Source organism: Rattus norvegicus, chromosome 12 (genome assembly GCF_021556685.1).
Source record: "Rattus norvegicus strain SHRSP/BbbUtx chromosome 12, alternate assembly SHRSP_T2T, whole genome shotgun sequence".
Lineage (NCBI taxonomy): Eukaryota > Metazoa > Chordata > Mammalia > Rodentia > Muridae > Rattus > Rattus norvegicus.
The window spans coordinates 26,471,113-26,497,792 of record NC_141545.1 but is presented as its reverse complement, the minus strand read 5'-3'; the positions used below and the strand labels follow the sequence as shown (position 1 = coordinate 26,497,792).

The window sequence follows — 26,680 nt, the reverse complement described above, 5'->3', positions numbered from 1 at the left end:
TAGAATCCCCCAGTGAGGGGCTGGGGCGTGGCTCAGTGGTAGAGCCCCTGCCTAGAATCCCCCAGTGAGGGGCTGGGGGCGTGGCTCAGTGGTAGAGCCCCTGCCTAGAATCCCCCAGTAAGGGGCTGTGGGCGTGGCTCAGTGGTAGAGCCTCTGCCTAGAGTCCCCCAGTGAGGGGCTGGGGGCGTGGCTCCAATGAAGAGCCCTTCATTTTCTATCATAAATGAAGCCCTAGATTCAATTCCCAGTACTCTAAATAAAATAAAACAAAACCCTAAAGAGAAAACCAACAGCAGTCTGTCTGTCTTTTTCATGAATTTATAATTCATTATTTATAATTCTAAAACCTTAAGCATTATTGCACCCTCTACCTGAATCACACTGATTGGTCTTGGCACAGCTGTCACTTCTGTGGCTGTTTCTCTCAGGCCCCTGTGATGACAGAGAACATCTCTCTCCTGCCAGCTCTGTTAGGGCCTACCAGGTGACCAAGATGCAGATCTGGCTGGCATCGTGACACAGATCTTTAATCCTAGTGCTGGGAAAACAGAGGCAAGCAGGTTGTCTGTGAGTTATAGGCCAGTCCTCCTTTTACTTTTATTTTGAGATGAGGACTCACTAAGTTATCCAGACTGGCCTTAAACTCATGTGGTGCCTCAATCAGGCCTTGGAATTTTAGTCCACCTGCTTCAGCCTCCCAAGTAGCCAGGATGACAGGCCTGCACCACCAGGGCCAATCTGGTTTTCGTTTTTTGTTTGTTTGTTTGTTTGGTTGGTTGGTTGGTTGGTGTTTTGATTTTTGTTTGGTTTGGATTCCTGCTAGCAAAGCTTCTACCACTGAGACACACCCTCAGTCCCTTTTTAAAAAAGTTATTAAATGTTTGATTTTGCCCTGTCTTTTCTCCCTAAGCTAATGGAGGCAAAAGGCCTGAGTGGTTGGTTGCCGGGAGAGTCAGACCTCACTCAATGGTGTGTACAGGACGCAGCTAAAGAAAGCGACCATGAACTGGCGAGAGAATCAACTGAGCAGGGCTCATCGGGGCTTACAGAGACTCAAGTGACAATCGAGGGCCTGGTACGGGTCCTCTGCTTATGCACTATGATTGCATAGCTTGGTGTTCTTCTGGGACCCTAACAGTGGGAGTGAGGGCTGTTTCTGACTCCTTTGCTTGTCCTTGGGACTCCTTTCCTTCTTCTGGGTCTCCTCATCCAGCCTTGATATGAGGGTCCATGCTTAGTCTTATTGTAACTTGTTATATGCCATTTTTGATGTTCCACTGATATCCCTGGGATGCCTGTTCCCCTCCCTCCCTTCCTCCCTCCCTCCCTTCCTGCATTCCTTCCTTCTTTCCTTTCCTTTCCTTTCCTTTCCTGATCCTCCTCTTCCTCTTCCTCCTCCTCTTCCTCCTCCTCTTCCTCCTCCTCTTCCTCCTCCTCCTCTCTCTCTCTCTCTCTCTCTCTCTCTCTCTCTCTCTCTCTCTCTCTCCTTCTTACTGGATCTAGAGGAGAGGCAAGGCGTGTGGGGTTAGTGACTGGAAGGAGTAGAGGAAGCCATGGTCAGGATTCAATGTATGTAAAGAATAAAAATTTTTTTAAAAAAATTTTATCTGGGAGTGAGGAGGTCTGGTGGGGTGGGGGTGGGAGTGGGAACCTCCTCTTGGAGACAGGGGAGGGGAAGTAGGATGGGGAGTGGTCACAGGATGGACCTGAAGGGGAATGGAGACTGGACTGTGAAAAAAGATTAAATAACAACAATAACAACAACAACTACTACTACTACTACAATTTTAAAGCATTCTTTAAAGAGAAAGGGTGTTAGTTGAATAACTTTGAAGAAGTAACTCCCCACCTGATGGAGGAACCTCAGAGGGATATGGCTTCCCACAAAATGCCTTTTCTTCCTTCTTGGTAGGCAAGGAAGTCTCTGTCCTCAACTGTCTCCTCCCAAACGCGCCATTAACAGATCCCTGTACACATCTCCTTCCAAAGCCACCCTGCCCGTGTGCACCTACAGGCAACCCCCTCAGTTCTGTGCCACTCATCCACGGTTCCACTCCACTCTGTTGCTTGGGACCAACCCCAGGCACCACCCCAGGCCCGGGAATTAGAGACAAATTAATTCCAAACCCTACCCAACCTAGTAATGAAGTGAAAGAGGCCAGGAATTCCTGTAATCCCAGAACTGTGGGGCTGAGGCAGGGGGATCATTAGCTCGAGGCTGGGATGGGGCTACAGTGTGAAGGTCTATCTTCAAGAAAACCAAAGGGAGTAAGGACTGGGGATGGGGCTCAGCTGGCAGAGTGCCTGCCTAGCATGCACAAGGCCATGGGTTCCAAGCTCAGCACCATAGAACCTGGGGGGATGGGGATGGCAGGGGTATGCTTGTCATGTAAGCACTGAGACTGAGGCAAGAAGGCGGTGAGCATGAGGGGCAGCCTGGGCTACATTGTGAGGTCCTGGCTCAAAGACCCAAAGGAAGAGTTGCAGAGGCAGCTTGACTGGATACAGTGAGCCCTGGGTTCTATCAGAAGGTGGCGGCAAGGGGACCATTTTCTTTCAAGGACAGCCTTAGAAACACTGCATTCTGGGCCAGCTTGGGCTACAGGAGGGTTCTGTCTCAGAGAGTGAGAGGGAAAAAGAGAAGGAGGAGAGAGAGGGGGGAGGGAGAGGGAGAGAAATATGGAAAGAGGGAGGGGAGGGAGGATACATTGCAAAGGCTAACCCCAGGAGCCAGTGAGGGAGGGCACAGTCCCTCTGTCTCTAGTTTACAAAGGCCTAAGGGAGGAGGTAATACTTAGGCTGTTGTGTTTCCCTCAAGAAAAAAAAATTGAAAAGGAGTTTCTTAGATGTATTCATGAATTTTACTGGACTTTTTACGCCGAGACAAAGGAACATTGTTGTTGTGGCTGGTCGAACAATAAAAAGGATATAAAATGCAGTTTATGACCACCATTCTCCCCGACTCAGAGAAGATGAAAAGAGATGAGGAGAGGTGGTTTTTACCAGCCCTCCACCTGTCAGGAGCCCTGGCAGAACTCACTGACTTCCTGCCTGCCTAGCGACTGTAAATGCCATCAGACTGAAAAGCATTCTCTCCCACATAGGGGACCCAGCATCCACATTCCTTTGTAACTGTTGTCTTCTTTTAAAACAGTCTCAGGGCTAGAGACATGTCTCAGCGGCTAAGAGCACTGGCTTCTCTTTTGAAGAACCTGGGTTTAATTCCCGGAACCCACAAAGGGGCTCACTCAGTGTGTCACTCCAACTCCAGGAGATCTAAACCTTTCTGGCCTCCCTAGGCACCAAGTGTTCCTGGGGGTACACAGACATATGTTACGTGCAGGCAAAATACGCAAACAAAGAAAGCAAGAATAGCGTTTGCCTGCACCTTTAATCCTAGCACTTGGGAGGCAGAGGCAGGTAGATCTCTGAGTTCAAGGCCAGCCTGGTCTACAGAGTGAATTCCAGGACAGCCAGGGCTACACAGAGAAACCCTGTCTCAAAAAACCAGAACACACACACACACACACACACACACACACACACACACACACACAGAGAGAGAGAGAGAGAGAGAGAGAGAGAGGGAGGGAGGGAGGGAAGGTGTCTTACGTCTTACTATGCAGCCCAGGCTGGTCTCAAGATTTTCCTGCCTTGGCCTCCCAAGTGATGAGATTGTGGACATGCACCAGCATACGGTGCCGGGAACACAACCTACTTTATTAACTGAGCCACACCCTCAGCAGTATCTCACAGCGTCCTAAGAAGACGGCCACAGGCAAGTCAGAGAGAAATGAGCCTCCCCTCTCTCTGATGTGGCAAAAGCATCAACAAATCCAGTTTCCTTGTCAATTGCTATTTCCTACCTTCCTTTCTGCATTCAGGGAAAACTCTCAAGGGTGGGGTTTCAGATGTGACTCCAGTAACACTTTCTCTTTCTAGCATCTCTCCTGCTGTTAACACCCAAGATACCTTAACTCTTAACAGTCCTCTGTTGCTTTTGCTCATTGGTTGGTTGAGTTTTCGAGCTGTCTTTTTTTTTTTTAAACATAGGATGTTGTGTAGCCCAGGCTAGATTCAAACTTGTAGCTAAGGATGGCCTTTGTGCTTCTGCTGTTCTGCTTCCCATTCCCGACTGTAGTGTTCCTAACGTGCGCGGCCATGCTCGTTTTGTACAGTGCTGGGGGCCTAATGTGCACTCTGTCAACTGAGCTTTGTCTCTGGCCCTCAACCGTCCTGCTGTTCTTCCTAACCTACTATCTCAGGGGAAGCTTGCACTCTGTCACTTGTCAACTTTCTCCAGGTGAGCACCTCCCTGCTGGGGCTTTTCTCAGGCCCTGGGAGAAGCGACTAGGGATAAGAACATTGGTGAAAAGATTCACACTCTCCTAGCCTAAGGAAGCAGGGAAAGCTGGCCTGCGAGGTTAAGGACACTGAATTAGGTAGGAGTGTGTGTGTGTGTGTGTGTGTGTGTGTGTGTGTGTAAGTGTTGCCTGTGTATGCTCCTATGTGTACACTGAGCTGGTGTACACATCTGGGAAAGCCAGAGGTCAGAGGTCAGAGGTCAGATGTCTTCCTCTACTGCCTCGACAGTGACCTCTGGGGAGCTCTACATCCTCAATGTGAGGGTTACTACAGAAAGGCAGGGGACGCCTGGCTGCAGAGGTACACTTCTCCTCCAGAGAAACACAAGTGGCCAAGAAGCTTATGAGAAGGAGGAAAGTAAGTCAACCTTGTCAGGAAACAAAGCCAGCCAGCATCAGCATCAGTGGTAGAAAGTAATCCTCGCTGGCTGGTGGCCAGGCGTGGCAATACATTCCCGTAAGCAGGAGGATCTGGGGATTAACGTCATCTTCGATTACAGAGCAAACTTGAGACCAGCCTGGGTTTCAGGAGACACAGCCTCTAAACAAACAGGCTAACAAATAGAGGTGGGGAGAGAACTTAGTCCAGAAAGTGCCTACCCTAAGGGGATGTGAGTCTGTATTAAATGAATTAAAACCATACTTGTAATCACAGTTTTAGGGAAGTGGAGACAGGCTCAACTCCAAGATTTCCTGACCAGTCAGCTCAGCCAAGTTAGAGAGACCCAGGCCAATAGGAGACCCTGTCTCAAAGGCAGTGTGGGAACTGGGAGCTGGGAGCTGGGAGCTGGGAGCTGGGAGAGCTGGGAGCTGGGAGCTGGGAGAGCTGGGAGCTGGGAGAGCTGGGAGCTGGGAGCTGGGAGAGCTGGGAGCTGGGAACTGGGAGCTGGGAACTGGGAGCTGGGAGAGCTGGGAGCTGGGAGAGCTGGGAGCTGGGAGCTGGGAGAACTGGGAGCTGGGAGAGTTGGGAGCTGGGAGAGCTGGGAGCTGGGAGCTGGGAGCTGGGAGAGCTGGGAGCTGGGAGAGCTGGGAGCTGGGAGAGCTGGAAGCTGGGAGCTGGGAGCTGGGAACTGGGAGCTGGGAGAGCTGGGAGCTGGGAGAGCTGGGAGCTGGGAGCTGGGAGAACTGGGAGCTGGGAGAGTTGGGAGCTGGGAGAGCTGGGAGCTGGGAGCTGGGAGAGCTGGGAGCTGGGAGCTGGGAGAGCTGGGAGCTGGGAGAGCTGGAAGCTGGGAGCTGGGAGCTGGGAACTGGGAGCTGGGAGAGCTGGGAGCTGGGAGCTGGGAGAGCTGGGAGCTGGGAACTGGGAGCTGGGAGAGCTGGGAGCTGGGAGCTGGGAGCTGGGAGAGCTGGGAGCTGGGAGCTGGGAGAGCTGGGGGCTTGGAGCTGGGAGCTGGGAGAGCTGGGAGCTGGGAGAGCTGGGAGCTGGGAGCTGGGAGAGCTGGGGGCTTGGAGCTGGGAGCTGGGAGAGCTGGGAGCTGCTGGTTCAGCAATAGAGTGAATACTACCTTTCCAGAGCACCTGAGTTCAGTTCCCAGTACCCACCTTAGACAGCTCCTAACTGCCTGTGGCTCCAGCTCCAGGGGTTCTAACGCCCTGTTCTTGCCTGAGGGCACAAGCACATATGCAACACACACACACACCACACAGACACTCAACACACACACAGAGACACACACACAGACACTCAACACACACACACAGACACACACACAGACACACACACAGACACTCAACACACACACACACAGACACACACACACAGACACTCAACACACACACACACAGACACCACACAGACACTCAACACACACAGAGACACACACACACAGACACACACACAGACACTCAACACACACACACAGACACACACACAGACACACACACACAGACACCACACAGACACTCAACACACACACACACACACACAAGCATATAAAAAATAAGAGTCCAGAGTGCTAAAATAAATCATATTTATCGCCCTGCCAAAAACTCAAGTCCAAGTGGATCAAAGGTTTCAACATAAAACTAGACACACTGAACCTAACAGAGGAGAAAGTGGGGAAGAGCCTTGAGTGCATTGGCACTGGAGACGACTTCCTGAACAGAATTTGGATAGCACAAGCACCAAGTTTGACACTGAATAAATGGGACATCGTGAAACTGAAAAGTGCCTTCCTGGTAGGCAAAGGGCACCATTAATAGGACATTCCCTACAGAATTGGGAAAAGGCTTTCACCAACGCCGGATCTGGACAGCAACAAAGCAAACGATCCAGTTTAAAAATGGGGTTCAGGCCTGAGCAGAGCATTCTCATCAGAGGAGTCTCAAACGTCTGAGAAACACGTGAAGAAATATTTGACATCCTCAGCCACCCAGGAAATGCTAATCAAAACCTCGAGATTCTGTCTTACATCTGTCAGAATGGCTAAGATCAACAACACAAGTGACAGCTTGTGCTGGCGAGGATGTGGAGCAAAGGGAACACTCCTCCATTGCTGGTGGGAGTGCAAACTCCTACAACCACTCTGGAAATCAATATGGAGGCTCCTCAGAAAACTGGGACTCAATCTACCTCAAGATCCGCCTATACCACTCTTGGCGAAATACCCAAAAGATGCCCCATCCTACCACAGGGACGCTTGCTCAGTTACATTCAACAGCAGTTTTTATTCATAGCAGCCGGAAACCAGAAACAACCTAGATGTCCTCAACTGAAGAGGGGATAAAACAAATGTGGTCCATTTACACAATGGAATATTACTCAGCCGTTTTTTAAAAGAAGGGAATATTAATCAGCTGTTAAAAATGACACCATGAGCTTTGCAGAGGACGCAGCACAGACCCATGCAGACTCTGAGATCGTTGATTCAGTCTCTGTGAGCCCCTCTGAGCCCTGCTTAGTTGATTCTGTGCAGTATTTTCCTGGTTTCCTCAACCTCTCTGGCTCCTACAATTCTTCCTCCCCCCTCTCCGGAATTCGCCTTGCTCTGCCTAATGTTTGACTGTGGGTCACTGTTGTGTTTTATAAAAAGATAATGAAAGAGGAAGGAATATGCTTAACGGTGATGCGGTAAGGTATAGGGGAAGGGGGTAGACCAGCCTTGAACTCACAATCCTCCTGCCTCAGCCTCCAACATGCTAGAATTACAGGCATGTATCATCATGGCTTAGCTTATTAAGGACTTTCTTATTCTAACATTGGGACACAGTATTTCATGAAACATAGGGAGAACCTTCCTGTGCAGTTACAGTGTATTTCTTATGCAGTGTATGTGTGTCTGGGTCTTTCCTTTAAAAGACTAGTCTAACACTGAGGTCTAGCTCATGCCTGGAATCCCAGCACTGGGGAAGCTGAGACCAGAGGACTGCAAGTATGAACCTAGCCTGGGCTGCAGGGTGAATTCCAGGGCAACCTGGGCTACATAGCAAGACATTGTCTTAGAAAGAAAGAAAACAAAAGGAAGGAAGGAAGGAAGGGAAAGGAGGAAGGAGAAAAGAAGGAAGGAGGGAAGGAAAGAAGAAAAGAGTAAAAAGAAAAAAACAGAAAAATAGGACTGGGGAAATGGTTCAGGGGGCAAGGAGCTTGTTGTGCAGGCATGAAGACCTGAGTTCAAATCCCCAGCACCCGTATGTGCGCCTGTAACCCCAGCAGGGAGACTGACGGGCATATTCCTGGGGCTCGTCAGCCAACCCAGCCAGTCAACCCAGCAATCTCTAAGTTCAGTTAAGACCCACACCCACAGCCACACCCAACCCCATCTCAAAAACTGAGGCAGAGGAGAAATGGAGAAGGATGTCCTATGTTAACCTCTGGCCTCCACGTGTGCCGCCACGTGCTTCACACCTGCACCCACAGGTGAGTCCACCACCCACATATTATAGCCTGATGAACAAACATTTCACACCAGAAGGTACCTTGAGAGAATAGGGCTGAAGCCCTGAGCTCTCCTACCTCCTCCAAAACATACGTATGCTTGTAGAGCAGTCAAGCATGGAGATCCCCAGTGCAAATGCCCTGAAGCGGCAGCAGCAATATGGGAGGCCCCTGTAGCTGTGTGTACTGAGAGGACTCAGGCACCTCTGAGGTCAGCCTGACATGGCTGTGACTTTGTGCTATGGTACAGTGAGCTCCTCTACCTTCCCATTTCACACGGAGAACTGGAGACGGTGATTGCTATAACCACGCTACTTGCTCCGGAATATTCTAGTGTATGCCAAAATTGTGGTGAGGGACACAGGTGAGCTTCAGCCAGTTGTCATGGGAGCACACTCTGTCCTGCAACGCATGTACCCAATGGTTTGGGCCTCATGGCCCTTCCTTTCTCTCTTCCTCCTCTTCTTCTTCTCCTCCTCCTCGTCTTCCTCCTGTGGGGGGTGTGTGTGTGTGTGTGTGTGTGTGTGTGTGTGTGTGTGTAGCACAGACTGTCCTTGAACTCACTAAGTACCCAAGGATGACCTTGAAATCCTGATCTTGCAGCCTCTACCTCCCAAGTGCTGGGACTGCACTTCCCCTGGTTTATTAGGGAGCTGGGGCTTGAACCTACTGCTTTGTGTACGCTAGGCAGACACTGTACTAACTGACCATAGCCCAGCCCTTTATTCCTTTCCTGAAAGTTCCTTTCTATCTGTCATGGTTGTGAAACTGAATGAGACAAGACCACCCTCTCTCATTCCTTCCTCTGCAGACCCTATGGCAAGAAGATGAATCCCTCATTTTTCCATGTCAGCCAGTAGTGTCACTCCTGCCTTTGCCTGCTGCCTTCTTCAAGCCAGAGCCCTCTTCTCTCTGCGTCTGCTTTGGTCACCCAGTATAGTTCATTGAATAGTGTATTCCCCACCCTTCCCGCCCGTCTTAGTGAGAGTTACTCTTGGTGTGATGAAACACCATGACCAAAAGTCAAGTTATGGTGGAAAGGGTTTATTTGGCTTACACTTTCACATCTATCACTGTTCATCATCAAAGGAGGTCAGGGCAGGAACTCAAACAGGACAGGAACCTGGAGGCAGGAACTGATGCAGAGGCCATGGAGGGGTGCTGCTTATTGGCTTGCTCCTCATGCCTTGCTCAGCCTGCTTGCTTACAGAACCCAGGACCACCAGTCCATGCATGGAACCATCCACCATGTGCTGAGTCTCTACCCCCCTCCCCACTGATCACTAAGAAAATGCCTTTACAGCTGGATCTCAGGGATGCATTTTCTCAATGAAGGTTCACTCCTCTCAGACATCTTTAGCTTGCATCAAGCTGACGTAAAACTATCCAGCACACCTTGAGGTGTGGACAGGTCCTGACCCTAGGTAACTGTAGATATGATCTTATGGGGCAATAATTTTTTTTGCAAGTGTAATTATGCTCAAGATCTCAAGATCAGATTTAGGGTGGGTCTGAAATCCAAATAGTGGTGTTCTTCTAAGAGGATTCAATTTCCATCTCATTAAAGCCCCTGTAAACATTTTATTTGATCTGCCTTATCTGGAGCACCTGCACAGGTAGAGCAGACCTGCACACTTGACCCGCACGGGATGCAGATGAGGCAGAGAATGGAGCGATACAGCCATGAGCCAAAGACTGTTAGACACTCCCAGAAGCTGCAAGAAGCAAGGAAGCATGTCCCCAACGAGATTTCGAGAGAATAGGCTCCCAGAATGTTCTTATTTAGGTTTCTTCCCTCCACATGTTAAGAGAATAAATGTCTGTTTTGAAGTCACCAACTTGGGGTCATTTGTTAGAGCAGTCACAAGAAATGACAAGAGATTTCCTGCTATAACACATGGTGAAAACTATGGGCTCTGGACCTAAAAGACTTGGGTTCAAATCCCTACTCCTCCTCATGAAAGATGGGTGACCTTGAAGAAATCAGCAGCGGCCTCTGGGTCTCGATATCCCCAAAGCTGAAAATGGAAGGTGCCAGAAACCTTTTTCTGAGGGTCAATGTGAAAGTTAAATGAAGCTGGACGCTTCATTTAACTGAATTCCGGCTTGGAATTTCAGCTGCCTGGGAGGCTAAGACATGAGGATCACAAGTTCAAGGCCTGTCTGAGGTACAGAGTGAGTTCAAGAGCAGCCTAGGCAACTTAATAAAAAGTAAAAAGAGGCCTGGGGATGAGACTCAGTAATAAGCTGCTTTCCTACACAAGAGGTCCTAGGTTCAATTCCAAGTACCATCAAAGAGAAAAGAGTGGGGCAGTGAAACGGATGGAAGGGTGCTTGCCACCAAGCCTGGCAATCCTCCAGAGTCCAATCCCAGGGTCTACATAACAGAAAGAACTGAACTCCACAAGCCCAGCGCCCACCACCACATGAATAAATGTAGCAACAGAAGCTGAGCACCAGCACTCACTCTCTCTGTCTCCTGACTCCATTGTCAGGAAGATACAATGAGACACAATGTAACCAGCTGTCTCACACTCCTGTTGCCAAGTCATTCCCGCCATGATGGACTGTATCCTACTAAACCTTAAGCTTGTCCTAAATTGCCCCCTTCCTTTTATTTTGTCACAGTCACAGGGAGAAATAACTAAGATACTGTATTAGTACTCAGACTCCTGGGGACAGGCTAGCTTCTCCAGTCTTAGGACATCTGAAAGCAGTAAGCATCTCTCTTCAAAGCTCTGTGAGAGCTTTGAAGCTTTCCTTCTCTCCTTCTGTATTTTCTGTCCTTCTGTATTTGTCTAAGTCAGTAGTTCTCAAATGTGGGTCGGGACCCCTTTGAGGAGTGATCAAGACCATGGGAAAACACAGGTATTTATTTACCTTATGATTCATAACAGTAGCAAAGTCAGTCATGTAGTCGCAACAAAAAATATTGATGGTTGGGGTCACCACACCATGAGGAACTGTATTAAAGGGTTGTAGCATTAGGAAGGTTGAGCACCACAGGTCCAAGCCTTTGTGTGGTTAACTATGTTTCCTTCACTGTTCCGCAGCAGCCATCACATCCCCAGACCATAGCCTCATCACCCTGGACAGTGGCAGCCTCCCCTACCCCTAGGTGCTGTTCGTACCCCAGTAGCTTCGGCACCAGATTGGGTGGTGGCTCTTTTCACACTGTTCCCATCTCATTAAATGCTCCATAAACTTTTTATTCATCCTGTCTGGTCCTGAGTACCTGCCCTAGAGAGGCTGCTCCTCGCTGGGCTGTATTTGCTGTGTGAGTGACTTTATGATGCTCTGTACAGAGCGGCGTTTCCTCTCCTCGCCTTATGTAAGTTTCAAAGGTTGTTTCTTCCTCATAGGCAAATATCTTAGCACCCACACACAATGTTCTCTTCCCACTTTTTCCCAGCTGGTTTCTTCTCGTTTATTTATTTTTAAATCTTGTTACTATTTACTATGGTTATATTGTGTGTGCTTAATGAGGGGCAGGCTCATGCCTTGGAGCGTGTGTGTGTGTGTGTGTGTGTGTGTGTGTGTGTGTGTGGGTCAGAGGGGGCTCTGAAGAGTCAGTCCTCTCCTCCCTCCCCCTATTTTTGGGTCTACACCTTGAACTCGGGTCCTGAAGTACGACAAGTGTCATCTTGTTGGACCCCTGCTTTTTTGTTTGCTTGGTTTTCACACGGGATATTTGAAGCTAGCTTTGAACTTGCTATATAGCTAAAGATAACCTGGAACTTCTGATCTTCCTGTGCCTACCCCCTGGGTGTTAGGATTACAGGCATGAACCATCATGCTGGGTTTTCTATGGCATGGGTAATGGAACCCCAGGACTGTGTGTTTCCTAGGCAAGCATTCTCGCCATCTCCTTTCAAAAAATTTTTTTAAAGATATATTTATTTCATGCATGTGAATACATTGTCACTCACTTCAGACACACCAGAAGAGGGCATCGGGTCCCATTAAAGATGGTTGTGAGCCATCACGTGGTTGCTGGGAATTGAACTCAGGACCTCTGGAAGAGCAGTCAGTGCTCTTAACCACTGAGCCATCTCTCCAGCCCCCTCAAAAATCTTTTATTATATTGAGTTACATAAGTGTTATGGGTAAAAATTAAAGAAGGAAAATTTTCTGTCAGTTCCCACAAGCTGGATCTGCTTGCTCTGGCTGCTACTCTGCCACGAGGTCCACAGGCTGCTCTCTCCCACATGTCTCCCTTTTAGCCGCCCTCTTCATGCGGTCCCCTAAGTGGTAGTTACCATACCTGGCTTACACTTACACACACACACACACACACACACACACACACACACACACACACACACCTTCTTCTGCGGGCCCTGCATGTTCTCCCTCTGCGAGGTCAACAGAACCAGATCTTCGAGCTCCAAGTGCCTCTCAGCCATTCCTTTCACACGCTGTCCTCTTTAGCCCAGTAGAATCAAAGTCTCAGAAATTTGTAATTTAGCAATTAGATTTACATGTTAGATTCTCAATCCACAATTCATCCACACAATAAATTCACTGCCAATTGACAAAGATATAGACTGCCCACCTAGACAAGATTAAATTGATCTGGTTCACCTAAATCTGAACCATCCCCCTCCAGAGACTCCATCTTGATCCCTCCTTCCTCCTCCTCTTCCTCCTCCTCCCTTGACTTTTTCCCCCCGACTACCCTTCCTTCTCATCCAATGATAGGCTTTGCCTTATCCTGGACCTGCCTTGCTGCATAATGACATTGTCCTACACACAAGGCTGCTTTCCTATAAGAGGGTCTATCTTAGACCACCCCGGAATCCTGATCCACCACCCTCAGCATCTGGCTACCTGCATGCAGCACTGTGATTGGCCCTGCCACACATTCGTAAGAGAACGTCCCTCCATATCTCCTCTATCCATCTGGGATAAAGACCTCTGGTTCCTTCAGACTCCTGCCTCAGTCCCTCCAGGACAGGCACTTTCTCCCCTGGCCCCATGTCACCAAGGAACCCCCTCCCCTTACTGTGACCTTCACATTCCCAAAACACTCATATTCATTTTATTTTTGTATGTGTGAGAGAGACAGAGTCTTGTAGCCCAGGCTAACTTCCAACTTCATAGTAGCTGAGGATAACCCTCTCAGTCCTGCCTCTACCTCAGTGCTGGGATTACAGGCCAGTGCTACCACATCCAATCCTCATGTTGACATTTGACATTTTTCTGGCATTTTCTAACCCCTGTGCCCCTAGCAAATCATGACCAGAGAATTGTTGATTGTGTCCCCTGTTCCTGAAGGCCTTTTCTCAGAGTCCCAGATGCCCCCTGGGACAGCTCCCCAAATGATAAGGGTTCTAATCCTAAACCCAACAGGTACAAATGGTAACCACTGTGAATCACCAAAGCCAGGCTCCTGCCATCACAGGCAGTGTGGGTTCAAGGACTGGCCATGCCCTCTGGATCACCAACAGGTTGAGCCTTTGTTTCTAGAAGGCTGGGTAAACAATTGGACCCCCACAGGCTTTCCTGCAGCCTGTTGCCTGGCTGGCAGGACCTTCCATAGCTCTGCTTAGCCCACAGGGCTCCCTGTGGAGTGTGAAAGTCCTGGCCTTGTCACACGCACACACTCCTGTGCCACTGTGCTTTTGATACCAAGAACTCACTTTCCCTGGCATAGCTCTCTTATATTCTAGAACCTTCTTATGCCTTGGTTCCCTCTCCATGGCCACGGATCCAAAACCCTGAGGAGCGCACAGAACAGACGGGAGGAGTTCTGAACTTGACCTCTAAAGCTCTCCCCCAGGAAGCAGCCTGTGCGCCTTGGGGCTTGAGAAGACTGCAGAAGACCAAGGTCCTCCAAGAGTCCAGGCAGCGGGCTCAAATGCCACGTCAGAGTGGGGTTGTATTATTTGCTGTGTGGCCCCCAGAAGGTTACACACCCTCTCAGAGCTTTGATTCTTCATCCCTCCTGACTTCTTCACACAGTCTTCCTTGTGTGCGTCATAGGAAATGCCCACAGTGGAGTGTCTTGGGAAATAGCAGGGCCGTCTGCCAGGAGGGAGGCTAGGTACACAGTCAGATCTTCTGAGTTTCTGGGTGGCTCTGTTTCCCTGGACTCACACATTCCTAGCTGCTTTTGATAATAGTTGCATTTCTGAGACAGGGTCTCACTGTGTTCCAGATGGCTTCCAGCACCAAGCTCCTGATCTTCCTGACTCTACCTCTCAAGTGCTAGGGTTATAGACATGTGCCACCATGCCTAGTTAATTCAGTGCCAGGGCTAGAACCCGGGGCTCTGTGAATGCTAGGCAAGTGCTCTACCCACTGAGCCACATCCCCAGACCGTTACTGTTTTTTTGAAACAGGGTCTCTCTGTAGCCTAAGCTGGCCTTGAACTCGTGATCTTCTGTTTCCACCTCCAGGGTATGAGGATTACAGGCCTGTAACACCTTCCCTGGCTTGCACAGACACTTGTAGGAGATGGATGTCTGCCTGGCTTTCTTGTATGCCAATGGGCTCACATATGTCACCTTTTACATGCAAGTTTGAGTACTTGAAGGAGAGGGTGGATTGGTCAGTTGTGGTTGGGCACACAGATACAATAGCTAGGTAATGGCTTTCATCACTACCACCTCCACCACCACCACCAACGCCGCCATCGCCACCACCTTCAACATTACCAGCATCACCTACACCAGCACCACCAACACCAGCCCCCTCAGAATGCTGGGTCCCAGGCTCCACTGAGAGCAAGGAACAGGATGACCCTCCCTCCTAACATGGACCCTGTGCAGATTTCTCTCCTCTTGACTTAAAGCTGATGGTCTGATATAATACACTCTTATAATGCCCCTCAAATTCACGCAGCTCACCCCTTAGTTGCCCCCTCACGCTCTGCTCCCTAAATCATAGTAAAATGTGGAATAGAGAGAGGGTCTAGGAGGACTCCTGGAGCTGGGACAGCCTCTGAGGGACTGAGCTCCTTACCAGGGTCCTGAGCTTCCTCTGGGTTTTCTGAGAACCAACCCACAGGGTTCTAGAAGCTTCCAGCCCCAGATGCTTGCATGCCATAGACATTCTCCTTCCACCAATAAGCTTCAGTTTAAGGCCTCCTTCCACCTACAGCCTTACCCCCAACAAACACCCTGGCACCCTGGTCCCCAAAGAGGGGGGGTCTTTTATGCTTCAGGGGCAATCAGGAGATCGGCTATAATTGAGAGAGATCCGCCTCTAGCCAGTTACATAGCAGATATGGTTCTGACAGCCCCCACAGAAGAGCACACTTCCACTCCTACACCCCTCTCCCATATGCACAGAGCCAAGCCCCCCCCCACTCAGCCCCTCAACTATTTCAAACAGAGGGGGCTTTCCCAGATACACTCAGACAAGTCAGGAGTAGAAGATGAGCTGGGATGGTGGCGTGCACCTGTAATCCCAGCGCTCAGGAAGCTGAGGCAGGAGGATTGCCATGAGTTGGAGACTAGCCTGGACTGTATGGAGTGGTTTTGTCACAGAAGTGAAAAATAAAAGTGAAGTAAAAAGGTGGAGAGGAAAATAGTCCAACACTCTCCTACAGCCGTTCCCTGCCGAGAACCTCTATGGTTGAAGAGAACCAACTCTTAAAAGCTGTCCACTGGCTTCCACACATCATCTGGAAAGGCTTGAGATGCCAGGGCTCTTGGGAATGCACAGCCCCAAGGACAGCAACAAGCAGAGAGCACCAAGTGACCAAAGAGCCTGTCGTCCTGCAAGGAATGGCTGAAGGGCAAGAGAGGTGGATTTTAGCAGTCCCCCCACATGCCAGGGGCAACACCTCAGGCCACCAGCTGCCCAACTCTGAACCAGGCCACTTCCTCTACACCTGCAGACTCTCTCGGTGGTCCCTGAGCACCCCAAAGGCCAATGGAGGACCTAACATAAATTTCCAACCCTTTCCCTGGAAAGAGAAGCCAGACCATCTACAGCTCTGCCCAAAGTCCCAGTGCACAAGGCTGGGTGTCACTCACCAGAAACTTCTGGAACAACAGAGAAGAGCTGGAGAACCAGCAACAGGATCCATGCCACCAGCATCTCCCGGGGAGAGGGCTCTGGCTGTGAGAGCCTCCCTCCTCAAGAGGCCCAAGAAGTGAGAGCCCTGAGCAAAAGGAGCTCTTATAAGGACCCTAGAGACCTTTTCCTCAGGGAAGAATGGTGTCTGGCCCTGGGTGGGGATGACTGTGTCGTAGGTGGGGGGACGGTCACAGGGAGTTGGCCAAAGGACAGCCTGTCAACCTTCCTCCCCTCTAATTCCAGGTGTGTTGACTGCCCCAAGCAACGGTCAACAGAAGTTGAGAATCACTGGGTGGGTGGGGCAAGACAGACAGAGCAAACGGAAGGCTGAGGTGTTGAGCCTCTGAAGAAAGTAGCCAAGAGGTATGCCAAGGAGCACAAAGGTGTGGTAACAATGAGGGGAGGAGCACGGGGACCCTTGAAAGGGACAATCTCTAAGAAGTCAGGCTAGATGAAAGAGAACCTTCCTCTGTGTCCAGTCACCTCTCCCCTGAGTCTGCTTTCTCCATTGTCCCTCTCTCCCCCACCCCAGAGCTGCCCCCTTTCCATTGCTTTCCTTGGGGGGGGAGGGGTGATGACATTTACACCTAAGATTTTTATGGACGATTCTCCACCCCTGATCAGAGTCAGAGATGAGAGAAACCTATAGTCATGGTCTCTTCCCAGAACAGAGCCAAAGTCAGAGTGACTTCTCCCTCCTCATCTCCTCCTCTTTCCCTCCTCCTTCACCCAAATAGCCACTGGATTAGATTACTGCTCCCTGTCCCTGTCACTGTCCCAGGCAAGAACACTGACTGTCCATCACTGTGGAAGCTGGAGGGGCTAAGGTCAAGCCTGACGACCCGAGTTCAATCCCCAGAAGCCACACAGTGGAAGAAGAACATGAACTCCCACAAGTTGTCTTCTGACCTCCACACACATGCAATGACACACATGAACACACACACACACCCTGTAAAATAAATGTAATAAAATAAGCCATCTCTTTACCTCCCTGACCCAGTGCCAGTGGTCTAACTCCTTCAAGCTAATTCCAGCCCTAAGCTTCTATGGCCAAGGCAAGAAAGGGCAAGATTGCAGAACTCAGGGGACTCCCATTCACTGTTGATGGAGAGACTCCCCTGCACCCCACCCCATCTCACTCATCAGTGAGACTCATCCCTCCTCATAAGATCTAGGTACAGCCGTGGCCCTGAGAGATGCTGGCCTTTCTCCCTGGGAGAAAAAGATGCTAACAAACCTTCTTCTATCCCAAGCAGATGGAGACCACTGGGTGGGGAGGGGGGAGGCGCGGCGGGTAGGAGAACACACGGAGAGAGCAGTTTTATTTACAGTAAATGTATTTATTGGATGTATATGGGGATCGAGACACTCGCTGACTTCCTGTCCCCAGATCTGTTCTGGCAAAGGAGATTAAGGGTTCCAGGGTCTGAGGTCACAACAGTGACAGACAGGAAGCGAAGGAAGAGACGTCGTGGAAGAGGTGGTGACAACGGTAAAGGAGATAAGGAGACAGGCTCCTGACTGCTCATCCTGGGACAAATCCATGCCCGACCCCTGCCTAGGACTTAAAATCGCCAAGGGTGAAAAGAGGAAGGAGGTGGGAACCTTGGGGTCGGGAAGTAGGAGCGTGGGAAGCATTAACCGGGGACCCCATGACACCCTGGCTGTATGAGGACCTAGGAACAGGGAGTCATGGGAACGAGGTGGGATTTGGGGATAGCTGCAGGGATGAAGAAGGGAGCAGGATAAGAGGGGCAAGGAATCAAGGTCCGTCATGTTCAGCTACTTAGAGAGTTCCAGAGGAGAGAGTGGGGGTGTGACTCATGCTGCCCTGGGGGGAGGGGGGGAGTGTCAGGTTACCTATGCGTGCAAGAGTGCAAGATGAAGGATTAGCCAGTAAGCCAGGATGGCGATAGAGCGTAAATCCAAAAGTAAGAGCCAATGACTGAGGGATGTGGCTCAGCGGGTAGGGCCCTTGCCTAGCATGCACAGAATCCTAGCTTCCATCCCCAGCACCGTGTTAAACTCTGTCTCAAAGGAACAATGGAGACCTGAGACAAAGAAGGAGTAAAGTCAGGTGGGAGAGAGAATCCGAGAAAAGCAACAGGAGAATGTAAAAGTCCCCCAAAAATCAACCAAGCACATGTGAAGTGATTGTGCTAAGTTTTAGGGTAATGGTATTAAGTGCATCACACCCATTTCACAGATGAGGCGACTGAGGCAAGAGACTGAGACTGCCCTGCCCACCATACTGGAGTGAAGAGCATAGATCTATGTTCTCCAAGTGGGTTTCAGCCAAACAAAGAGAAGGATGGGAGGTCAAGGAAACAGGATTCCCCTCGCCCCCAAGAACACTGGAACCTGGGCTGTGTGGGCACTGGAACTAATTCTTCCATAATGGGCTCAGGCCTACAGCTCCAGTAGGGGCACAAAAGAGGCCCTTCAAGGGCTCAGAATGATGATGATGATGGTGATGATGGTGATGATGATGATGAAGATGATGATGATGGTGATGGTGATGGTGATGATGGTGGTGGTGATGGTGATGCTATTGCTGCTGAGGGTGATAAAGTCAACTCGGGTCTCTGGATGTGAACCTGCCACAGAAGGAACATTGAGAGTAGAGACTACTCAGAGAACCAGCTGAGAGAGGCCATTGCCTGTTCCCAACCCAGCCAACTGTCTAGACAGAGAAGAAACAGAGGATTCGAGTTCGGGAAGGTTGTGACCTCACCGCCATGTTGGTATCCACCTTCTCCAAGGCGACGTAGAAGTTTTCATTAGTGACTGCAGAGGAAAGAAAGGAGGGTGGTAGAGTAGAAGAAACAGTGGCCCAGGGAGGGTCTGGGAATGACACACACTCTAGGGCACCCTGGCTAAGGAAGTCAACCTACCCTCCTCAGATTGTGGTACAGCCCAGGGCAAGCCCTGTTCCCAGGTATTAAGACTTACCTGGTGGGGCATCCTGGAAGCCCCTTTTGGAAAAAGTCCCCGCGATGTCTTCATCCCAGATCTCAAACCATTTCCTGTCCTTGGTCCAGGTCCTAAGTTATAGCTCAGGAGGTCAAGTAATGGCACAAAACCGAGGTGTCTGGGGATCCCTAACCAGCCCTCCATCCCTCTAGCTCACCTGCCCGAGAGCTGGCGGTCCTTGCTTCTTGCCCGAGAATGTGCCACCCAGATACTTAAGGCCACCAGTAACAGCAGCAGCAATATGGCAGCCCCCACCAGGCCTCCAACCAACACCCTCCAGTCAACCGTCACCTCACAGCGTGGCCCTGAGACCCAGTATGTGTCTGTGGAAAAGCAGCTGGAGAGAGAGAGAGTCACAGTGTTCAGACAGGTCAGACGCTGTTAGGCAGGACCACAGAGGCTGGGGTCTGCCATCCTAAAGCAAGTGGCCAGGACCTTGGAGAATTTGGTCTGTATAGGGCAGAGTCTCCAGAAGGGACAGTGGGGGTGTGGTGGCTCACTTTTATAATTCTAGAACTTGGGGGATGAAGGCACGGGCATCAGGAGTTGAAAGCTAGACTTCACCCCTAAGTTAAAAGTTGAGGTCAACCTGGATCAAATAAGACCTAAAAAGGGTCAGGAAAGACAGTAGAGAGGGAGGGAAGGAAGAAGGAAGGAAGGGAGAGAGGGAGGAGAAAGGGCAAACAATATGGCTGGAGTGGGGACGGGGGAGCAAAGGTGCTTGCTGCTCAAGCCTGGTGAGGCAACCTGGGTTCACTCCCAGAAGTCACCTTTAAGGTAAGAATCGAATTCACGGAGTTATCCTCTTACCTCCACATGGTCATGGATTCACACTCCCACGTGCATACAAGATACATAAATACAAGATAATTTTCAAAATTAAAGCATTTGAAAATAATTTAAAAAAAAAAAGATAGAAAGGAAGGGTCAGCGGGGCTGCAGGGAGTTGTCTCCACCCTAAGGCTGTCGGTGGGACTCCTCTGGGTGGGGCTGGGAGGTGGGGGCGTGGCACTGAGAGAGTGGGCGTGACCTATGGAGTGGGGCGGGACCTCACCGACAGGTTGGACCACTCTTCTGCAGAAAACACTGTCCCTGGTTGCAATTGATGGTGCCATTCAATCCAGGTGTGCAATTGGTGACGCAGCGGAGCCTGCTCAGCTCCACCAAAGGAAAATAGTGTTCCTCAAAGTCCTTGGGGGCAGTTCGGTGACAGATGGCTGGGGAGAGAGACAGGAGAGATGACAGAAACAGGGGCTGCATTCTGTCTACTCAGAACCTGGCTTTAGTGAAGGGAAGTAAGGCGGGAGGAGGGGTGCGAGGGCGGGCTTTTCCAAGCCGGGGGGTCCTGAAAAAGATCTTAATATATTAAGATCTTAATATATATAATATTAATATATTAGATGGGGGGAACGAACCCTGGCCCCCTGGTCTAGTTACTGGGGTGTAGTGTTCTCTCTCTCTCTCTCTCTCTCTCTCTCTCTCTTTCTGTGTAAGCCTGAACCCACAAAGTGAAAGGGGAGAACTGACTCCCACAAGTTGTCTTCTTACCCTACACGCATGCCGTGCGCGCGCGCGCGCGCGTACACACACACACACACACACACACACACACACACACACACACACTCAAGCACTCACACAAAACAAAACAAAATGAAAATGAAAAATAAGAATAGGTGCCCAGAAAGGTACCATTCATCCACAACAATGGCTTCTCCTAAGGTCTCCCCCTTCTTCCCTGGGAACTTCAAGGGTTGGGTGCTCTTGAAGTTCGAAGTTCGTGGCCACCCAAGGCCACTCAGCCCTTTGCCCTACCCTCACCTTCTGGGCTCAGCTCTTTCTCAGTGCCATTGTTCACTTTGATGGAGTCAGACTTAAAACACAGGGCTGTTGGGAAAAGGACAGTGCACAGGTATGGGACAGGAAGAGAACTCCCTTGGTGTCCCCAGAATGGGGAGGCACCACAGAGAAAGCGTGGATCTCTCTCCTCCCCCCTGAGTAGGCATCCTCACGGCACCCTCCCGAGCCCCGCCTTTGACCCAGCTGAGCATGGACTTGGCCATTCTCTCAGTCTGTCACAAGAACCTCAGGGCTGGCACCTGAGTGCCCAAAGGTTCCCTGACTCCAGCAGTGACCCTGTCCCGTCCCCCCAGCCGTAGCTCACTCTGGTTGTTCTGACAGCTGTCACCATCTTGACTGGCGCTCTGCAGCTCCTCCTTCAGCATTGTCTTCACCTTCTCATAGTCGCTCTTCAGTTGGGGGCTGAAGGACAGCTTCAGCAGCACCCGGTAGTCTACCACAATACTGCCCCTCCTGAGGGGCCAGGGGCGTCAGAGGCCACAGGGGGTCTGTGGGACACCTTAGGACCAGCCATAGTGTCCAGGAATAAAGGGGGGACTCGGGCTGTGATGTGAAGTGTCACATTCCGTGTGCGTGTGTGTGTGTGCGCTCGTGTGTGCGTGTGCGCGTGTGCGTGTGAGTTTGTGTGTGCGCGCGTGTGTGCGTGTGTGTGTTTGAGTGTGTGTGTGCATGTGTGTGCGTGCGTGTGTGAGCGTGTGTGTGTGCGTGCATGTGTGTGAGTGTGTGTGCATGTGTGTGCGTGTGCGCGTGTGCGTGTGAGTTTGTGTGTGCGCGTGTGTGCGTGTGTGTGTTTGAGTGTGTGCGTGCATGTGTGTGCGTGCGTGTGTGAGCGTGTGTGTGCGTGCATGTGTGTGAGTGTGTGTGCGCGTGTGTGTGCGTGCATGTGTGTGTGAGTGTGTGTGAGTGTGAGTGTGCATGTGTGTGAGTGTGTGTGTGCGTGAGTGTGTGTACGTGTGTGTGTGTGTGCATGTGTGTGTGTAGATGTATGTCTGTGCACCCATATGCAAGGACACTGTGTATGTCAGGGACAACCTCAAGCATTGGTCCTCAGGTCCCTTCCACTGTTTGTTTGCTTGTTTGGTTTTTGTTTTGTTTTTTTGACAGAATGTCACCACATAGTCCATGTAGGGTTTCCAGGGATCTGTGTCATCATCATCACCATCACCACCACCACCACCACCACCACCACCACCACCACCACCACCACCACCACCACCACCACCATCAACTGCTGCCTGTGGGTATATAGTGTGTGTGCATGTGTGTAGAAGATGCTTGCCCCTGCTCAGAGACCAAAGGATGATGTCTGGGGTCATGCCCTGCCACTCTGTCTTACTTCCTCGAGACACGGTCCATCAAGGGATCCTCAAACTAGGACAGCAGTCAGCAGTCCCCAGCAATCCTCCAGCCTCTGCATCCTACATCCCTGTTGTTATGGGCATGCATGCCCATGCCTTATTTTTTTGCATGAGTGCTGGAATTTGAACTCCAATCTTCATGGCTGCACAAAAACGCATCTCCCTGGCCCCAAGCCCAGCTTTTTACGTGGCTTCTTGAAATCTGAGCTTGGGGTCTTTACACCTTCAGGACAAACACTTTCCTGACTAAGTGTTTTCTCTAGTCTCACCTACATCCTACTGGATGCTCAGCCAGGGAAGAGGGAAAAAATGAGAAATATGCTCCTCCTCTTATATCAAGACATCACCAAACTAGCGGCTGGACAGACGGCTCAGTGGTTAAGGAAACTGGCTTATCCAGATAACCTGAGTTCTGTTCCCAGTTCCCACATGGTAGCTCACAACCATCTGTAAATCCAGTCCCAGGGGATCTGACACCTTCTTGACTTCTGGCACATTTGTGGTACATGGACAAATATATCCCTATCTCTTTCTTCACACACACACACACACACACACACACACACACACACACACGTATGTATGCATGTATGTATGTATGATCCCTATCTCTCCATATTTGTGTGTATATATATTATATATTATATATATATATATCTTCACATACACACACACACACACATATGTATAAAAACCCTACCCCCTCTCTCTCCCCTCCTTCTCCTTCCCCCTCTCTCTGACAAACAAAACTGGTACCAGCCGAAAAAAGACTAAGACAAACCCCACCTCTGCGTCTGCTATGCAGTTGTTCTCTAAGGAGTGCGATTCCTCCCATGAAGAAACAGGCCCTAAAATGACTGTGAAAGTCAAGGGAGTTCCCTTGAAGACTCCTTCTGCTCGCTCTCTCTCTCTCTCTCTCTCTCTCTCTCTCTCTCTCTCTCTCTCTCGGCTGATGGCTTCAAGAGGGAGGTGTGGATTCTTCAGCCTCCTTCCCAGCCTTCCCCTCTACCCAACAATGCCGCCACAGACACCAAAGGGTCTCTTACCTCAAGGACAGGATTTCCACACCCTGGAAGCCTTGAACGGCCTGGTAAATCTTCTGCATCTGAAATGCCAATGGCCTCTGGGATCGTGTCTGAGCCTGCGGACCTGAGGGTCAGGGACCCATGCCCAAGTCCACGGGAGGATTGCTAAGTTCCCTCCTCTCTGCTCACCTGACCCTGGAAGGCATTGCTGAAGTCTCTGTAGGCCTTGGAAGTGTTGTCTTCGAGGTCCGGAGAGAATTCCTGCTCCACAGCTACCTCCATGCCCACTTCAGTGTCCACTGTGTCTGTATCATGGAAGACCTAGTTCTGACTACTTCCTCATCTGCCCACGTCCGCCACAGCTCTCACCCACAGGATTCTCTTCTCTTTCTCCATCATATCTGAAGACTTAACTGAAGTATACCGGGAAAGGAGAAGAAATCTGGAATGATAGCTGGGGGCGTGGCTCAGTGGTAGAGCCCCTGCCTAGAAACCCCCAGTGAGGGGCTGGGGGTGTGGCTCAGTGGGAGAGCCCCTGCCTAGAATCCCCCAGTGAGGGGCTGGGGGCGTGGCTCAGTGGTAGAGCACCTGCCTAGAATCCCCCAATGAGGGGCTGGGGGCATGGCTCAGTGGTAGAGCCCCTGCCTAGAATCCCCCAGTGAGGGGCTGGGGGCGTGGCTCAGTGGTAGAGCCCCTGCCTAGAATCCCCCAGTGAGGGGCTGGGGGTGTGGCTCAGTGGTAGAGCACCTGCCTAGAATCCCCCAGTGAGGGGCTGGGGGCGTGGCTCAGTGGTAGAGCCCCTGCTTAGAATCCCCCAGTGAGGGGCTGGGGGCGTGGCTCAGTGGTAGAGCCCCTGCTTAGAATCCCCCAGTGAGGGGCTGGGGGCGTGGCTCAGTGGTAGAGCACCTGCCTAGAATCCCCCAGTGAGGGGCTGGGGGCGTGGCTCAGTGGTAGAGCACCTGCCTAGAATCCCCCAGTGAGGGGCTGGGGGTGTGGCTCAGTGGTAGAGCCCCTGCCTAGAATCCCCCAGTGAGGGGCTGGGGGCGTGGCTCAGTGGTAGAGCACCTGCCTAGAATCCCCCAGTGAGGGGCTGGGGGCGTGGCTCAGTGGTAGAGCCCCTGCCTAGAATCCCCCAGTGAGGGGCTGGGGGCGTGGCTCAGTGGTAGAGCACCTGCCTAGAATCCCCCAGTGAGGGGCTGGGGGCGTGGCTCAGTGGTAGAGCCCCTGCCTAGAATCCCCCAGTGAGGGGCTGGGGGCGTGGCTCAGTGGTAGAGCCCCTGCCTAGAATCCCCCAGTGAGGGGCTGGGGGTGTGGCTCAGTGGTAGAGCACCTGCCTAGAATCCCCCAGTGAGGGGCTGGGGGCGTGGCTCAGTGGTAGAGCCCCTGCCTAGAATCCCCCAGTGAGGGGCTGGGGGCGTGGCTCAGTGGTAGAGCACCTGCCTAGAATCCCCCAGTGAGGGGCTGGGGGTGTGGCTCAGTGGTAGAGCACCTGCCTAGAATCCCCCAGTGAGGGGCTGGGGGCGTGGCTCAGTGGTAGAGCCCCTGCTTAGAATCCCCCAGTGAGGGGCTGGGGGCGTGGCTCAGTGGTAGAGCACCTGCCTAGAATCCCCAGTGAGGGGCTGGGGTGTGGCTCAGCGGTAGAGCCCCTGCCTAGAATCCCCCAGGGAGAGGCTGGGGGCGTGGCTCAGTGGTAGAGCCCCTGCCTAGAATCCCCCAGGGAGGGGCTGGGGGCGTGGCTCAGTGGTTATGGGCTCACGCTTTTCCTCTACAGAACCCAAGTTCAGTTCCTAGCAATCCTATCAGGCAGATCAACTGCCCGTAACTCCAGGTCAGGGGAGTCTAACATCTCTGGCTTCTCTGTCTCCTGCATGCATGTTCACGGACACACACACAATTAAAAAAAGGATAGCAGTGAATTTTAACTGATTTGTTAAGAGTTTTGGGGTTTGGTTTGCTTTTTAGTCAGGATCTCACCGTGTAGCCCTGAGTGGCCTAGAACTGGCTACAATAGACCACACATAGTTCAGAATCGCAGAGATCCACCTGTCTCTGCTTCCTGAGCGCTGAGATTCAAAGCACGCACGAGCATGCACTGCCCGTGTTTGACTTTGTAATGGTTAATCTCCACTGTCAGATTGGCAGACTCTAGATGCACCGAGGAGACAATCCTCTGGGCACATTTGTGAGGGAGTCTCTAGGTTGAATAACTGAGATGGGAAGACTCATCTTAAATATGGTGGGACGATCTCAAGGTCTGGACTCATGGACCGAGATAAAAGAAGAGAACTGAGCACCAACATATCTCTCTTTCTATCTCCCTCGCTCTCTCTCTCTCTCTCCCTCCCTCCCCCCTCCCTCCCTTCTTCTCTCTCAGCTTCCTGACTATGGGTACCATGGGACCAGATGCCGCCATGCCTTCTCCGCCATGATGGACTGTGCACCCTTAGCCCGTGAGCCACAGTCAACCCTTTCTACCTTAAATTGCATGTCTCTCCACTCACGATGGTGCCATCTGTAGTCCCACCTCTGAAGAGACAGAGGCAGGGAGATCTCTGTGAGTGTTAAGCCAGCCTGATCTACAGAGTGAGTTCCAGGGTCACAAAACAAAACCCTATCTCAAAAAAAAAAATGCTGTTGTCAGGGATTCGAGCACAGCCATGGAAGAAGCAACCAAGAGAGACTCGTAATCCACAGCACTGCACTACAGCTACTAGCTCTGAGGTCATTCACTGTGGCAGCCATTGGGAAACAGTACGGTTCAGAGCTCAAAGAAGGTAGGGGAAGCCTGCCAGAGGTTTAGGGTGAAGGGCGTGTGTATGTGGAGTAGCAGAGGGCATGGGAGAGAAGTCAGGAGTGGATGAGAGAGAGGGGAGCAGAGCGCACAGGGCTTCTCTAAGGAGGAGACCGGAGCTCGTGGCTCTGGCCACTCACCTATTTCTAACTGCTCCACTGGCAGCTCACAGAAAGAGCCCTGGAAGGTGCTGGGGCAGACACACCTGATGCCATTCCATGAACCCCCATTCTGGCATCTGTTATCCAGATCTTGACAGTGGTCTCCAGAGAAGCCAGGTAGGCAAATGCACCGGTCCTTCTCCCAAGTGCCACCATTGTCACAAACGCCTGGGAAGCACAGGTACAACGAGAAGTCTAACGAGAACCTGACCTCGGTGACACAGAACTCGAGTAAACAAGGAA

The 26,680-nt window shown here is 51.1% G+C and overlaps 2 protein-coding genes across 2 annotated transcripts in view; both read right to left on the bottom strand.

Annotated features, from left to right (window-relative positions):
* The window catches only part of Muc12 (mucin 12, cell surface associated), a 33,650-nt gene extending 17,205 nt beyond the window's left edge, over positions 1-16,445 (bottom strand). The window contains 1 exon segment of the mRNA NM_001428971.1: positions 16,224-16,445. Within this exon segment, the coding sequence (NP_001415900.1) occupies positions 16,224-16,287 (64 nt within the window). The 5' untranslated portion in view covers positions 16,288-16,445.
* A 1,856-nt stretch (positions 16,446-18,301) lies between these two features.
* The window catches only part of Muc3l1 (mucin 3 like 1), a 28,805-nt gene continuing 20,426 nt past the window's right edge, over positions 18,302-26,680 (bottom strand). The window contains exons 4-13 of the mRNA XM_087579733.1: positions 26,417-26,605; positions 23,675-23,790; positions 23,507-23,565; positions 21,407-21,555; positions 21,064-21,129; positions 20,297-20,459; positions 19,400-19,579; positions 19,222-19,313; positions 19,004-19,056; positions 18,302-18,866 (exon numbers count right to left, since the gene is read on the bottom strand). Of these exons, the coding sequence (XP_087435859.1) occupies positions 18,720-18,866; positions 19,004-19,056; positions 19,222-19,313; positions 19,400-19,579; positions 20,297-20,459; positions 21,064-21,129; positions 21,407-21,555; positions 23,507-23,565; positions 23,675-23,790; positions 26,417-26,605 (1,214 nt within the window). The 3' untranslated portion in view covers positions 18,302-18,719. The remainder of the gene's footprint in view (positions 18,867-19,003; positions 19,057-19,221; positions 19,314-19,399; positions 19,580-20,296; positions 20,460-21,063; positions 21,130-21,406; positions 21,556-23,506; positions 23,566-23,674; positions 23,791-26,416; positions 26,606-26,680) is intronic.